The 17,891-nt window shown below is 34.9% G+C and overlaps 1 protein-coding gene across 2 annotated transcripts in view; it reads right to left on the bottom strand.

The window, feature by feature from the left end:
• Positions 1-11,786: 11,786 nt before the first annotated feature.
• Positions 11,787-17,891, bottom strand: part of Tbc1d15 (TBC1 domain family member 15) — a 62,689-nt gene continuing 56,584 nt past the window's right edge. For both annotated transcript variants that reach the window (XM_069988725.1, XM_069988731.1), the window contains 3 exons: positions 14,811-14,927; positions 14,211-14,297; positions 11,787-13,096 (listed from right to left, as the gene is read on the bottom strand). In XM_069988725.1, the coding sequence (XP_069844826.1) occupies positions 12,878-13,096; positions 14,211-14,297; positions 14,811-14,927 (423 nt within the window). In that variant the 3' untranslated portion in view covers positions 11,787-12,877. The remainder of the gene's footprint in view (positions 13,097-14,210; positions 14,298-14,810; positions 14,928-17,891) is intronic.

Here is a 17,891-nt window from a genome sequence, read left to right as displayed (position 1 = left end):
ATATATATATATATATATATACTACTTTTATAAAAGGAGCTATTTCTGAATCCTGTGATTTTTCCATGCAGATCATTGTTTGGACAATACTATTTCAAAGGACATGAAAGGAACATGTAAATACAGCCCAGATACTAACTCTAGAATAATTTTCACTAAATGGAAAATAGAGAGGCTAAATGAATATATATTTATATATGCTAATAAATATTCATGTTTATTTAATATTCAGTACATAAGCATATATTATTCCTTATGCTTTTTATGGCCACTGAATTTTTTCATCTGCACTTACACCAAGATCAAATATACCAATCTTATATGCTTAGATTGATGTTCTTATTATTCAAACTTGAGTAAACAATAGGAAAACATTACCAGTCTTCTGATGAATGGAAAAATGCTAACCAATTATTCTTGTTTAATTGGAAAAGTAAACAAAATCTGGTAGTGGCTCAGCTTGCCGTTGAAAACTAATTTTTTAAAGAGGAAAATTAGGGGGTCGGGAAGGTGGCTCAGCGGTAGAGTGTTTGCTTTGCATTCATAGGCCCTTGGTTCGATTCCTCAGCACCACAAAAACAGAAAAGGCCAGAAGTGGCACTGTGGCTCATGTGGTACAGCTCTAGCCTTGAGATGAAGAGCTCCGGGACAGTGCCCAGGCCTAGAGTGCAAGCCCCACGACAAAAAAAAAAAAAAAGAGGAAAATTCTTCAAAAACCAGAGTAGATAAGCTAATATTAATAGGATTTTAATTGTTTCCAGAATCTTTGGATCATATATTATTATCTGTTCCAATTCTGGATATATTCCTGTAGCTTATTTTCTTCTAATAATCAGTTCTGATCAGCTAATAGGAAAGGCAAGTTTAAATAAGTTGAAGTAATGATAAAAAAAACAGCTAAAACTGTTAAGAACTTAGTATTTGCCAACTTCTATGTACTTTCTATGTACTGTTATAAGTCAAAATATGATCATACATCACAAGAACATTAATAAGATAATCACTCCTAGTCAGGTATGGGTGGCTCACACCTATAAGCCTTACTACTCAGGAGGCTGAGATCTGAAGATTGGAGTTTGAAACCAGCCCAGGAAAGAAAGTCAGTGAGACTTTTATCTCAACTACCAAAGAGTCAGAAGTGGAACTGTGGCTGTAGAGTACAGTGCAAGCCTTGAGAAGAAAAAAGCCCAGGGACAGTACCTAGGCCCTGACTTCAAGCCCCAGGACTTCCCACCCCACCACATACAAATATTATTGCTGTTTCTATTTTATATAATAGATCAACTGAGGCAAGAAAAGCTTAGAGAAGTTGCAAAGGTTTATACAATTAAAGAAAAGGGTGGCCAAAGCAGTATTTAAATTCAGTCTGCCTTTAGAATCTGTGGACTTAACATTGCATTTACAGTTTCATTAGTACTGTAACAAGAAAAAACACATTAACAGAAGTAGACTCTGTAGACCATAACTAAGGTATGTTATCTGTACCAGTTTGGGAAGATGTGTAACACAACAAACATTTGTTAAACACTCCATTTGTGTTAAGTATTGACACTGGATGCTAGCAATGTAAAGGTAAATGAGATACAGTGCCTTCCCTCAAGGATATTATAGTCAAGTGGGAAGAAACAATTATTTACGAATAACTAGGTGAAACAAGAGATACTGTAGTGTTCAGCACTACCTTGAAATACTGAGGAGAAGCTTCTGGAAGGAGTGCCTAAACAGAATATCACAAAGTGAGTTTTCTTAGTTACATAAAGAAATGGGAATAGTTAGGAGATAGTTTAGGATAGAGAGAACATTTTTTAAATATATAGAGAATTGTTCTTGCTTAGCAGTGATGGAGTATAGGTGCAGGGCAAGTTTGTCCAGTAAAGTATAATTAAGGAAGAAAGGAGGATCCAGATTATGATAAACGTTCAATAACGTTGTACAGATTTTATCATCTTTTTCTGTAGGCAAAGGTCAACAACTGCAAAGGCTTTATGCAGGGCAATTACATAAACATGTTAATATTTTAGAAAAGTAGCATTTTAGCTGTGGTTTAAAGCCAGAAGACTGAAATCACTAAAATTTGGAATAATGTAGCCAGGAGGTGATCATCTGAATTAAAGCAATAGCATAAAATATGCAATGTAAAGAACCAGAGATTAAAGGGGTTAAAGTCCATAGGACAATGTCCTTGTTTCAATATGGAAGCAGAAAAAATACTTAAAGACATTTATTTAAGATATTTATTGATGTTATTAAAGTTTTAACTCCTTTTGTTCCCTCTAAAATCCTACTAAAGCATCTTGGGAAACAACAGCAACAAAAATCTTGCAGCTTTAGAGAGAAATGAAAGGATTATCAAAGACAGCAGACATAAAAAAAAAAAAGCCAAACTACCAATAAAGAAGATTAAAAGGCAACTCACTTTACACCAAAGAATCCCCTAAATACTCAATACCTCTGGGCATGGAAGTAGACAGAGAAGACTGAAAAACAATAGTTCCGGCCTACCAAGCAGTTAGGCAATTACAAAACTAACAAGTAATTATAATCAAGAAGAGAGTAGTACTTCACAAGGATAGGAATACAGGTAAATGGAAGAGAACTGATCATTTAGAAATAAACCCTTATACTTATGATATACACATATATATACATATATACATATATATATATATATATATAAATTAAATACACCAAGACACTTCAATAGGAGAAATAATTGTCTCTTACTTAAATGGTTCTGGAACACCTTTGGATTTACACATGCACAAGAATGAAGTGGACTTCTACCTCACATCACAAACAAAGGTTAAGTCAAAATGGACCATAGATGACACAAATGTCAGAGCAAAAACTATAGCACTCTTAGAAAACATAATAAATCTTTGTATTGTTGAGTTAGGCAATTCTTACAGGTCATACCCAGAGCATAAAGATTCAAAGAAAACAAACAAATAGAACTTCATTAAAAAATTTTAGAACTGTAGTTCAAAGGACACCTTCAAGAAAATGAAAAAGACATCCCACATTGCAAAACAAAATATTTGTAAATCCCATGAGTCATAGAAAAACATAGAATGAAGAGCTCTTGCAACTGATCAATGAGAAGAAAAAAAAGAGACAATTTTTCAATGGGTAAAAGGTTTAGATAAACATTTCCCCAAAGATACAATCAAAATGCATGTGGAACAAAAATAATGCTTTACATCATTCATCAATTTGGTGATGATGATAATCAAACAATTTTGATTGAAATATTCAAGCAAAACACAATGATATACCACTTCAGATCCACTAGGATAACTAAAATAGAAATACAGATAATGACAAGTATTAGTGAAGCAACAGAAAATTTGGAGCCATCTTACAATACTGGTGGTATTATAAAATGGTGCAATCACTTTGGAAAAACAATTTGAGGGTTCTTAGTTACTATATGGAAAAGAACACAGTTGCTTTGAAAATATATTAGATAGTTCTCAAAATAATAAAACAAAGTTAGCATAGGGTTCAGCAATTTTGTTCCTAGGTATATACCACCAGAAAAATCAAAAGTGCTATCCACACAAAAAGGGTACCATCTAATGTAGTATTATTCATATGTGAAAAAATGGAAATAACTCAAATGTTCACCTGGTGAAAAGACAAAGTGCTGAATGCTGTCAATGAAGTATTATTTGCCATTATAAAAAAAAGAAATACAAAAAAAAAGAAATACTGATACATGTTACAATGTTGGAGAAGCCACCTTGAAAATATTACAAGTGAAAGTCACAAAAAACTTTCCATGTATTATATGGTTTTAGTTCTATAAAAAGGTCTAGAAGATGTAAAGAAAGAAAAAAAGAGAGAGAAACAGAAAGTAGATTGGTAGTCCAGGTACTGGTAACCCAGACCTGCAATCCTTACTATTACTTGGGAGGCTGAGATCTAGAGGACTGAGGTTCAAGGCCATCCCAGGCCCCCCCCCAAAAAAATTACCAGACTCCATCTAAAAAACACTAGCAAAAAAAAAGGCAGAACTGGGAGCATGCTTCAAATGGTAGTGTGCTTGCGTAGGTCCAAGTTCAATCCCCAACACTGAGGGAAAAAAGCACATGTGTTGGCAGGGACTACCAAGAGGACAGGAGTAGAGAGGGATTATTGATATACGGTTTAAGATTGATGAAAAATTTCTAAGATTAAATATTGGGGATAGTTGTACAACTGCGTGAATACATTAAACCTCACCAAATTGTACAAATTAAAAGTGAATTTTATGACACATGACTTATACCTCAATAAAGATGATTTTTATAAGAAATCAAAACCTATTTCCCTTCTCTATTCTAGATAACCAAACCAACTCCCCTTCTTCCTCTCCTGCCTCACAGGTAGATAAATGCAGGTTACTCTCTAGAAAGGATAAAACAAAGGCCTCTGTACTTCGAAAGCATCAGGTCTAGTTGAAAATATAGGAGGCTATGATTAAAATTAGGTAATATCAATTATTGAATGTTCCAGGTCTCAGAAGATGAACAGCCAGGAATTCACCCTCAAGCCATATAAAAGGTTCTCTTTAGGGAATCTCAACAAAGACTTTGAGAGACAGGGAAGCAAACAATAAAATAACGAGATGAAAGTCAGAAGTCTTGCCACTGCAGAGAAAAATGGAAGAAAGAGAGAAGGGACAGTTTTCACATAACAAATCCTATGGAAATCATGTGTATATGACCTTATTACAAAACCATTAATTACACACACACACACACACAGCCATTGGTAGGGGCTGCCTACTTCACTTATGAGGGGTAAATGAAGTACATAAAAATTTTAATGTTACTGGAATGATAAAACATCATCAAATGCTACCATACAGCAACCAAACAGACATTGCCATTAACACAAGCTTAAAGCTGTTTTTCTTTCCCAACCATACCATGTTGCTGCTGCAGCCTTAGGGCACCCTTTATTTTGCTTCTAAGGCCAGTTGATCATAAATTTGAATCATGCATTCCGGTTTCATCTGAACCACTGTCTCACTCTAACATAAACTCATTCTCCGCTTAACTTCAGTTTTATCTTCTTCACATGGGATTAAATAGTCTTGCCTTAAATATTCTATCCTTCCTTTGTTGCTTTAAAAAACACAAAAGACAACTCTAAATATTTCATATTTTGACAATTGATCAAATCTGTGTCTAAGACCCACCTTATTGGCCAATATAGCAAATAATCAGAAAAAGTACCCTAAACTAAAAACCTAGACATGTCTGCATCAGGCATGTTTGTGGTGTGAGAAAACACAGTGTAAGACAATGTGCATTTTATTAGGGAACAAATTGATGATTAAAGATATAGGCTGCTGGTTTGGGTTATTAGGTTACTTCAGTAGCATTGTTACCAAATTGCCTTTCTTGATTTAGTTTCAGATTATATAATCTATATATCTGAATGGTCAATATAGTCTCCATTCACAGATCAACTTCACTTTATCTTTGCTTATATTTTCCCCTCAAAACAATATGTAAGAGCGAGGACAGGAATGAGTACATTTCTGGGTGTCATAAACACTAGCCATTTACAATATGGATAGAAGTGGATGAACACTCACAAATTTTCATAGGAACACAGTATGGCACTTATTGAATATGACCAACAATGCTATAAAGACTTCACTCAGGGGCTGGGAAGGTGGCTCAGTGGTAGAGTGCTTGCCTTGTATGCATGAGGCCCTGGGTTCGATTCCTTAGCACCACATAAGCAGAAAAAGCCAGAAGTGGCGCTGTGGCTCAAGTGGTAGAGTGCTAGCCTTGAGCTGAAGAGCTGAGGGACAGCGCCCAGGCCCAGAGCTCAGGCCCCATGACTGGCAAAAAAAAAAAAGACTTCACTCAGGAAAGCAAAATGGCAGGTTCCGTGATGGAGCTTTATCTTGTGTTTGTTATAAATCCACCTGTTCTCTTCCTGATGAGTATAATTGCGAAGTGGAGCTTGCTTTGACCTCTGATAGCAGGACAATAGTATGTTACCACCCTTCTGTAGACATTCCACATGAACACACTAAACCCATCCCTTGACCAGATCCTGTATATAATAATGAAGAAACACACAATCAAGTGCTGAAAACCAGATTGGGAGAAAAAAAATCAACCTCTTGAACAAGGACCCATGATAGAACAATTTAGCAAAATGTTGCTGGTATCTTCGTGGACAGTATCACAGACATCTTAAGAAAGTGAACCCTCCAAAAGATAGACGATATCAAGGTTCTAAGAAGAATCAGAGAGAGAGAAAGAGAGAATCATGCTGCTCTTTATTTTCCATTTGAAGAAATACAATCTCGTGTATTCACCAATAGGGTATATAGTAAAGTAATAAAAATTCTTTTCATAAACTGCAAAAAAAAAAAAAAAAAGACTTCACTCAGGGTCAGGAGAGTGGGATTTTCTAATGCCTCAAATGAATTTTTGATCTCCCCTTTGCATTGTTGCCTTTTTTAAAGTCCAGTTGTGTAGGTTTAAGTAACTTCATTAGCTATGTATATAATGTTTTGTTAACACGTTGCAAATAAAATAGCATTACATAGAAGTCTGGGTTAGTCATAAGTGTGTCACTGCAATCTTACTTCCTCTTGATAAATTATATAGTTTTAAACTATAGACAAAAGGTACAACTTATTTTAGTGTACTATGTAGTTAAGTTAGATTAAGAGTAGATGCTAGTAATATTGAGTAATTTTTGCTGAGGAACCCAAAGTACATTATAAATTGCAGAAGTGAGTATCAATGGGGGGAGGAGATGCAAGCAAACTATTAGGTTGGTGTATATTTTGAAGTTCATCCCTTTTTATTGTCTTCAACATGTGGGTAATCAAAAAAGGCTTACAACACAAATGTAGTAGACTGGAATACTGGCTTAAAACCAAGAAGACAAGTTTTTCAAGAAAAAGTAAGTCAGGCTTTTTACTGAATCCCTCCCCAAACACTGGTGTTTCCCTTTCAGATGTATCCTCGTTCTCATCCCACATCTCTCCCTCACTAACTTCACATTGGCTTTCACTATTGGTATTGGGAAGTTGGACAGGGCTAAGAGCTAAGAGCTTTTCTACAGGTGTTTCTCCTTTTCTTGGGTTTAATGGAGGATGTATTCTTATGTCTGGAATGGGCCCATTCTAGTCCTGCTGGGGTCAAAAGGAACAAGTTAGGAAAAGGAATCTATTCTGAGTGGTGGCTCCAGGATTCTGCATTGTCTGCATTACTATTCCTTAGATCCCTTCCCTAAAGAAATGAAACACTGAAACTCAGCCCACCAAACTCCATATGCTGGAATTTATGAAGTTGTATCAATAGATTCTTTTCTCTCTTCTTTACCAGTCAATAAAACTTTGGTATGATTCACATTAAATAAAGCTCAAAACAAGTTTAGAAAGCAGTAAGATATGAAGAAACTAGTGAGAACCATGAAGGTTTCTCTTCATTTGCATCTACTAACCTAATAAAGAATCCTGGGAAGCTAAAACAGAATAATATGTTTCAAAGCTAATCAGAAGCTTAAATTAAACAAGTTAGTCAATTTATTTTCAGACTTATTTTATATCCTGACAGGTGTAAACAAACATATCTTAAATTTTGTCTTTTTCTACAAGGAGGGGAACTAATAACATTAGTTCTTTCCTTTAAGAGTACAAAAATACAAGTACTTAACTTCACTCATTAACTGAAAATTTTATTTTATATCATCTCTTTGGATTAAATGCTACTAACTATAAATACACTAGATAATTTAATACTTGACTGGCAAAAAGTATGTACCCAAATTTTTTTGGCCTATATTCCACGTGTCCCACAGGCAATGACCACTGTATGTAGTTCAAATGCTGGGCACTCAGAAGCGCTGTCATGACTCCACACTGGAAAACAATTTGCTTTGCAATCTGAACTACAGAAAAGATTCTAGTCCCTGTACAATGAGACCATATAACCTCTAATGGAATCTATATACACTGCTGTATTTGTTTTTTAAATGGTCTACTCCCTGGGTCTTGTGCCTTCAAGCAGATTAGTTTGGTGTTGGAAATATCTATTTCCAACTCTCATAGCAAAACTCCATCACTGAGGTCAGTAATCTTTTTAATGAAAAAAAGCTGACTCAAATTCCATTGCTCATTGATCACAGCTAAGCTTACCAGAATTCATTCTTTTGTTTTTTTTTTTTTTTTATCACAGAAAGATATCAGGAGTAATATAGACATTTCAGAGAGGTATATTTACCAACCGACCTTTCATTATTCTAACATTTCAATTTCATCTTTACGCAAATACGATACTCTTGATCCTGACAAACCTTGGAAAAAAGATTTTTTTATCAATTTTTTCTTTACATTGAGTTAATAAACAGGGTAATTTCCCATAGGTGCAAAGTGCTTTAGGTATCATGAGTTTCAGAAATATGTGCAATATAAACTATCCATGTCTCTCTTATCACTTAAGAGCAACACAGTTCTTTTGCTGTGCCTAGATGGACAGCCTAATAGGAGTCTACTTACAAAGCAATAAGAAAAAACTTATAACTAGAACAATGCTCAAAACCACATAACTTAAAATCCTTTAAGATCTCAATAGAAGCATCATTTGAAAGGTAATGTATTTAATAACAAGTACCAATAAGTAGATGTTTAGTATCATGACACTAGCTACTGAGAGGAACCTTTCAAACCTTGTTTCATATTCAGAAGGCATTGAAAGTTAGTTTTTGTTTTGGTTTTGTTTTTTTTGTTTTTTTGTTGTTGTTGTTGGGGTCCAATCGTGGGGCCTGAACTCTGGGCCTGGGCACTGTCCCTCAGCTCTTCAGCTCAAGCCTAGCGCTCTACCACTTGAGCCACAGTGCCACTTCAGGTTTTTTTTCTTTTTTTTGCTTATGTGGTGCTGGGGAATCGAACCCAGGGCCTCATGCATGCAAGGCAAGCACTCTACCACTGAGCCACCTTCCCAGCCCTGAAAGTCAGTTTTCTTCAAAACATTAGAATTAAAGTGACAGTCTAAAGTGGACTGACAAACAGAACAAATTGGTCTTAGAAATTCAAGAAACTGGCCAGGCACTGGTGGCTCACGCCTGTAATCCTAGCTACTCAGGAGGCTGAGATCTGAGGATCACAGTTCAAAGCCAGCCCAGGCAGGAAACTCCGTGAGACTCTTATATCCAATAAACCACTAGAAAACCGGAAATGGCTCTGTGGCTCAAGTGGTAGAGCGCTTGCCTTGAGCTGAAGAGCACCCAGGCAGCACCCAAGCACAGAGTTCAAGCCCCATGACCGACAAAAAAAAATTAAATTACTGCTTAAAACTTTTAAGACTTGTCTGACCATAAATCAAAATGTTAACGTATGACAAACACAACATGTATTAATAGTCCTCAAACTTCTGAAGATTAGCCTAGATTAGCCTGTTAAAAGCTAAGATGTTTGATAATACTTTCAAAGATTCTGATTTAGTAGATCTGAAGTAGAACCAGAACATGCATTTTGGAAGACCCAACCAAGGACCTAGAAATGAGTATTTGATATTTTAACTGAGATTCAGCACATAAAATCATTGCCATTAGTTAAAAAAAAATTACTAGCTTCATGCTAAATGATTTATCACAGTCCTCAGGTCTTAAAAAAATACTCTTCTCGCTGGGTGCAGGAGGCTTATACCTATAATCTTAGCTACTCGGGAGGCTGGTATATGAGGATTACAGTTCAAAGCCAGCCCAGATAGGAAAGTCCATGAGACTCTTATCTACAATTAACTGCCAGAAAACCAGAAGTGGTGTTGTGGCTCAAGCGGTAGAGCACTTGCTTTGAGCTGAAGAGCTGAGGGACAGCATCCAGGTAGAGTTGAAGCCCCCATGACCAACACAAAAAACAAAAAATACACTTCTCTCATAAATATGTACATATATACACAAGACACTATACACAATAGTATGTGTGTATGTGCATTTCTCTGAAAAATCTCAAAGATGCCCAAACTAGAATGATGCTACCCTGCTATTAACTGCATATAAATGAAGTTCCAAGTTCTTCGATAAACATTTTTAGGTTGCTTCACATAATCTATCTTTAGTAATAGGCATGATTATGTGAACCTCCCATTTGAGTTAGTTGGCATGCAGAAAAACTTTAGGCAATGTCAAGCTCAAGAAGTACTCACTACCATAAAGGTTGTTTCCTTACTGTTAAAATAGCTTTAGATGAGCACCAGTGTCTCATGCCTGTAATCCTAGCTACTCAGGAGCCTGAGATCTGAGGATCACAGTTCAAAGCCAGCCCAGGCAGAAAAGTCTGTGAAACTCTTATCTCCAGTTAACCACCAGAAAACTGGAAGTGGCACTGTGGCTCAAGTGGTAGAGCACTAGCCTTGAGCTGAAGAGCTCAGAGACAGCGCCCAGGCCCAGAGTCAAACTCCACAACTGACCAAAAAAAGGTAAAAATAAAAATGTTTTAGTCTAGGAAGTGGCGCTGTAGCTCAAGTGGTAGAGCGCTTACCTTGAGCTGAAGAGCTGAGGGACAGCACCCAAGCCCAGAGTTCAAGCCCCACGACCGACAAAAAAAAAAAAAAAAAAAAAAATGTTTTAGTCTCTAAAACCAAGTCTGAAATTGTCTATAAATGAAGAGTTGAAGAATATAAAATATGAAATTATCAAAATATTAGAAATCCCTGTTTTACAATTTTATATATCACAGGGTATAGCACACATTTACACACATTACAAGGGTACAAGTAGAAGAGTGTGCAAACTTAAAGATAAACTAAGATATGTACTTGAACTATGTATTCTAGCAATCTCAGCAGCTCAAGTTCACAGAGCATTTTCTAACTAGACTTTGTGGACTAAGACTTTAGTATATTATCATTTCCATTTCAAAAATGTACTAGATAGAAATGCATACCATTTGTGTATGTTATGTTTTAATAGTAGTTTTATATGAAAACTTAACAAAAGTTTAGCTTATTAAATGTATTAAGATTTTTTTTTCTAAATCTGAAGTAGACATCATATTACGTAGTAGAAAACAACCCAAAATGCCACTGTCCAGGAAGAACAAGGAGGACATCAAGATGTTCTAAGCAATTTCCTGAATAACAGGAAATGAAAAGCTGGAGATGGTGAGTCTTCCATCAGTTTACATTTTCTCTGAATAGGCTTACTCATTATTAACTGATGAATGATAACACAATATTAAAAACTAAAATCTAATGGTTCTACTCTTACGATTGTCAGTTACTACTCCACAAGAAAAAAAGTTCCTTTGTTGTCTAAATTTGGGGGGGGGGGGAGGGGGGGGAGAAGGATCTATTTGCTGGGCCATTTTAGAATCCCACAACTTTTATTTTGCATTCAGCATCAATTATAGTAAGTTGCTATGCTGTAATTATGTCCTTCAAGGCCATACTATAACCATTTTCATGCTGATGGAAAATATTTGCCATTACAATCGGGGAGGATTGGGTGGGGGAAGGCTGGGAAGGGACGTGAAGGGTAAACAAAGGAGGAGGCTGCAATGCTTGATAAGAAATGTACGCATTAACCTGCCCATGTAATTGTAACCCCTCTGTACAGTGTGTTCACAAAAAATTAAAAAAATAAAAAAAGAAAACATTTGCCATTACAAAAAGAATTATCATGTGTCTTTATCACTCACTACAACTTATTCCAATGATTTTTATCAGTAACAAAAAATATGACATATGGAAGTCTCATATTTTGAGTATTTGAGATTCTGGTAAAGAACTAGCACACTATTTTTAAGTATAATTTAACTGAAAACATTACTTCAACTTCAAGTTTATTTGAATGATATGTACAAGAGTTAACAAATTACAATTAAAACGGAATCAGTTATGTTAATTACACATAACTTAAAATCATGCAATACTGCATGGTTAAAAAAAAAACAGCTTCATACACACAAAAAAAATATTACTTTGAGACTCATGATAGTATCTTAAATTTTTGACACATCTTTTCAGAGTATTTTATAAAAATTTAAAGACCTGATTAATCAGTTAATGCATTATTAGGAAAGGTAATAAACATCACTAGTAAAATGAGGTTACAAGCAGTTAATTTTAAAATTACACCAGGTAAAAGGTCTACTGTAGTCTCATGAATTTAATATTCAGTTAAGAAAATAGTTTTGAAAAAGATCTCATATTGAAGCCACGTATTAATTTTGAAGAATTGGGTTATATAAATCAATAAGTTTATTTAAATAAAATATGCCTATCCTTTCTTATACTCATAAATAGTATTTATATAGTCTTTATATACAAGTGAAGAAAAATCCAATGTAAAAAATATACTGCCAATCCACTTATCATGGTCCAAATAGTTCTTTGACCATACATTAAATTGCATTGAAGAGAATGCCCAATTTAAATCACATTCAACCAGCATAAATATTTTAGCTGAATACTATTGTAAACAATAGAAAATTTTCATTTTTTTTATTTCATTGCTGGATAACAATCTACTTCTCATCTTAGAATACTATATAGTCAACATTTAATCATATTCAAACCCACTAAAGAGTAAACAAAGAATGTTTTTCAAAGTGCATAATTTCCAACTCATCCACTTGTAATATTTATCCAATTCCAGTTTATCAGCAAGAAAATAAATGTACTTGGCTATAAAAATAGTAAGGAATGTTATTGAAGGGAAAGGCTATTTGGTAGAAGTAACTACAAAAATAATTAGTTTAAAACTTTGTAAAGCTTTAATGCAAGAACATCAGTACACTGTCTTTCCATAAATCTTAAAGCATGATCAATACCAAGGTTTTAAATATCCACTTTTCAAGTACTTGAAAAAGAATTTCAACAAAGTGTCTCTTAAAAAAAATAGGCAAGACAAATGATCATGCAGGTGTTAATCTGCTGACATTTGAGGGCACTGATAGCTGTGTCAGGCTGTCATCTACAGCTCCACTGGCATCAATGGCAGGCAAGGTGCTACTGTGAAATGCAGACGTAGGATCAGTCATGCCAGTACTTTCATCTTCACCAGTGTCAGAATCTGGTGTTGTAACTTCACTGTCCTGAAGCCCCAAGATCTGACAGACTGCTTGTGGTAATTCCTAAGTATGAAAAATCACATAAGATCTTTAATAGCATCAAGGAAAACCAATCACAAAGAAAACACTCTTATTGAAGACTATTTTGATTCCTGAATATAAACTTGCTGAACATTTATTCTAATATTAACACATCCTTCTCTCACCATCCTTCTCCACTTTCAAATGAAACCCTATCATCCATCTATCCATCCATCCATCTATCTATCTATCTAGCTAGCTAGCTAGCTAGCTATCTACATTCATTCATTCATTCACTCATAATCATTTACTATATTGATACTGGAGGGCTAGAAATCAGGGCCTGAGCATTGTCTCTTCAATGAGCCACAGCTTCATTTCTGGCTTTTTGGCAGTTAATTGAAGGTAAGAATTTCACAGACTTTTCAAACTGAGAACCTCAGATCTCAGCGATTACATGTATGATCCACTTCTGCCTGGCCTAATCATCACTTCCTCTCGATTCCTTTCTTCTCTTCCCCTCTTTCTCTAACTCTCGCTCTCTCTTTCCTATGTGGTTCCTAGTTCTCTTCAAACTTTCTGTAAGCAAACACAAGCTGGTGCAAAAGAAGCACCAGGACAGCACCCATACCTCATTGAGTTCAAGCCCCAGGATCAGCATCAAAACAAGACAAAACAAAAACAGACACGCCAAAATATATCAGAAATATACTGATAATTCATTACATTTTCTTTCTTTCTAGAAATAATTAAAAACTTCATATAAATGCCATAGGCTAAATACTATTCATTTAATTATCTCTGATTAGCATCTGTCTTTATTTGGAGATACTGTATATATAATAATAGATCCTGTTCTGTATTCATTAAACTGGGTAATGTATCATGGCTTAAATTCTATACCCTCATTAATTATAGAAATATTTTCATTACTTTTACCGTTTTGCCAGATTATTAAATGTTTCTCATCTTGCATGATTAGTCAATTGTTTTCAATTAAGTGCTGTAAATGAATAATGGTAAACAAAAAAACTGGCTGATGTTCTGTATCTTCCCTTAATTTCCTAACACTGGCATTTAATTGAAACAAGAAAATCTTCCTTGATCCCAGAAAAGAGCAAAAAGTGATCTTGCAATTATTTGAAACACTGTATACCTTGCATTTTAACATCTGTAGAGAAATTGCTTCTGCCTTGCAAAGTATATCTTCCACATCAATTTTCATGGACAATTCATTGATATGCTAAAAAACAGCAATAAAATAAAAGGATAATCAAATTTGAAAGCACATTATATTTTACTATATAAACAATTTACTACCAGATATATGCCACTACAAATAAAACCTTTAGAATAAAAAATATACTACAAATACATAAGAAATCCAACATAACTTTCATTAGATCATTCCAAGTTTTATTAAAGAATAGCTATTACATTTACAGAACATTAAATCTAGCAGCTGTTCCAAGTCTGCCAAACTCAAAGTTATAAACAAAAGACAATTTTTAAAAAGCTAAACCACAAAGAAAACTTGTTAAATTTCCTTTTCTTCCTAGCCAGCTGTGTAAAAAAAATAACTATCAAATATATACTTGCTAATCTGGTATTCTCAGAAAGCCAGTTCTAACATCAGGTGCTAGTGACACAATTTACCTTACTCAAGCAATTCTTAACACTATAAGGAAATGTTTATGAAGATGACTAATCAGAGGAAAGAACCAAAACATGCTAAAAATCTAAAATAAAGGAGTACCTTAAGTATTTCATTAAATCCATAATGTTTTTCCATTATTTGCTGTTTTTCTGATTCCAAAATAGCGCAACAGAGAAGGAGATGGAAATTTTTACATGGCAGTTCAGTCCACATAACCTATTTTTTAAAAAAGTGATTTCATAAACAGTATCAGTTCTGAAATATTTTCCTGACAGATACAGTGCTAAACTTTAAAGCAATGAATTGTCTGAGATAGTCCCCTGTTTTTCTGGATAGCAACTGATGAATGAAGTGGTCTTACCATTAACTAACAAGTAATTAAACCAACTTTGACATCTGATATATTAGAAATGTGGCTTTTTGGATAACTATAATATACAAATGAACTGAGCCTAACCAATATGATATTAATGTTATTAATCAGGTACAGTAACAAGATACATTTAAGATATAAGAATTAGATGCATTTTTGGTATTACTCTGGGAACCTTCATTTTCCCACATAAATCTTCAGCTCCTTGGTAAAATAAAAACTAAATCCTAGAAAAAAAGTTTAAAAAGGGAGCTAAAAAAATAGACTGGAAGACAACCTCTTCAGTAAATGGTGCTGGCAAAATTGGTTAAATACCTGTAGAAAACTAAAACTAGATCCTTATATGTCACCCAGCACCAGAATCAACTCCAAATGGATCGAAGACTTCGAACTTAAAGCAGACACCCAAAAACATTACAGGAAGAAATAGAAGAAACTCTACGTCTCTTTGGCACAGGCTGAAATTTTCTTAATAAAGACCAAGAAACACAACAGATCAAAGAAAGGTTGGACAAATGGGACTGAATGAAGCTACAGAGCATCTGCATGGCAAAGGACATAGCAAGCAAGATCAACACAAAGCCCATGGATCGGGAGATCTTCACTAGCTATACAACAGATAAGGGTCTCATATCTAAAATACACTTAGAACTCAATTAAATCCCCCAACAACAAATCTTCAAAGAAACAACCACCCAATTAATAAGTGGGCTAAAGACTTAAAGAGAGACTTCTCTGAAGAGGAAATAAGAATGGCCAATAGACAAATGAAGAAATGCTCAACTTCTCTAGCCATAAAAGAAATGCAAATCAAAACATTACACCAATGAGATGTACAAGATGTTATGTCGAAAAACGAACTTTACAACTTTGGCGGGGTGGGAGGTTGGAGGGGTGAGGGGAGGTGGGAGAAGGGGAGTGTGGGGGTGGGGGAGAGAAGAGGGGAAGGGATGGTATGGGGAAACAAAGGACAAGGCAACAATGCTTGATGAGAAATGTACTTAGTATCTTGCCCATGTTATTGTAATTCCTCTGTATAATATTTTCATAATAATAATTTTTTTAAAAAAGAAATGTACTCACTATCTTGCCCATGTAATTGTAACCCCTCTGTAAGGTATTTTCATAATAAAAAAATGTAAAAACAAAACAAAACAAAAACATCGAAATTCCACCTCACCTCAATTAGAATGGCTAGAATCAAGAAATCTAAAAACAACAGATGCTAGAGGGGATGTGGTCAAAAGGAAACCCTACTGCATTGTTGGTGGGAGTGTAAACTTGTTCAACCACTCTGGAAAGCAATATGGAAGTTTCTCAAAAGACTCCACATAGAGCTCCCCTATGACCCAGCAATCCTGCTTTTGGGCATTTACCCAAACGATCACAAACAAGGCCATACTAAAGCTACCAGCACAACTATGTTTATTGCAGCATTATTTGCCATAGCTAAGATATGGAACCAACCCAGATGCCCCTCAGTAGATGGATGGATGAAGAAAATGTGCTACATATATATATATATATATATATATATATATATATATATATATATATATATAAAATAAAATTCTATGCCTCCATCAGAAAGAATGACAGCGCCCCCAACTTGTTAGGAAATGGAAAGGCTCATAAAAATTATATTAAGTGAAGTAAGCCAGGCCCAAAGAAACAAGGTCCCATGGTTTCCCCTATCTGCAATAACTAGTATATGACTAAGACAAGCAGAAAAGGTCAAAAGTTATGTACACATGACCATCTAAGATGATGCTAAGCAAAATGAACCCCAAGATAGGGACACAAGAGGTTTTAACTTTCTTGCTGTTGTTTTTAATGTACTTAAAATGTATTAATGTGATTTGAACTCAGACCCTGGGTTCAAAACCCAGGACCAGCAACCAAAAAAAAAAAAAAAAAAAGTGATCAAGTTGAATACCTTTTACACTAAATTCAGTTTATTAAGTGTAAAGACAATGCAACCTAAAAGGTTTCATTGAAATCTTCAATTGATTTAGTAAATTCACTGAGAAGTTCTGTAGCTATGTCACAATAATAATTCATCCTTTAAAAATTTCAGATTCTAATTTAATAAAACTGACAAGCATTCAAGTATGATTCCACAGAGCGAGCATGTTTTCCTTCTAATTTCAAAACAAGAGTATAAAGCAATGATCTTTCAATTAGCACACTTCTTTCCCTAACAGGCAATCATCAATAGAATGGGATTCAATTTCCAACTCTAAATAAAATCCCAGAGGGCATTAGAGTTCCAATGTAGTTTTATTATCCAAATGTCTGAACTCGGGGCTGGGAAGGTGGCTCAGTGGTAAAGCGCTTGCTTTGCATGCTCAAGGCCCTGGGTTCGATTCCTCAGCACCACATAAGCAAAAAGAAAAAAGCCGGAAGTGGCGCTGTGGCTCAAGTGGTAGAGTGCTAGCCTTGAGCTGAAGAGCTGAGGGACAGTGCCCAGGCCCAGAGTTCAGGCCCCCACGACCGGACCCAAAAAAAAAAAAAAAAAAGTCTGAACTCCCCACTCTTTTCCTTGTTTGTCTTACCTTAATTTTTATGAAGACAAAATAATAATCAGTCTTACAATATTCTACTAAAAAGCACATTGATATTTTTAAAACACTTGAAAGTAAAAGAGTAGTCATCTGTTTTAATTGAAAGTTGCTCTAGGTGCAAGATGCACACCAAAAACAATGACTTTTCTCAGAAACAGAAAAAGGAAAATGGAATTGGAGTTGTAATTAAAGTTTAGCTATAACTTTATTTTCTTGGAAAGAAAAAAAACAAGTAGTAAATAC

This window comes from Dipodomys merriami, unplaced genomic scaffold (assembly GCF_024711535.1).
Source record: "Dipodomys merriami isolate MVZ:Mamm:240054 unplaced genomic scaffold, mDipMer1.0.p SCAF_10, whole genome shotgun sequence".
Classification (NCBI taxonomy): domain Eukaryota; kingdom Metazoa; phylum Chordata; class Mammalia; order Rodentia; family Heteromyidae; genus Dipodomys; species Dipodomys merriami.
The sequence above is the reverse complement of the archived record's forward strand: the minus strand, read 5'-3'. Positions and strand labels throughout refer to the sequence as shown.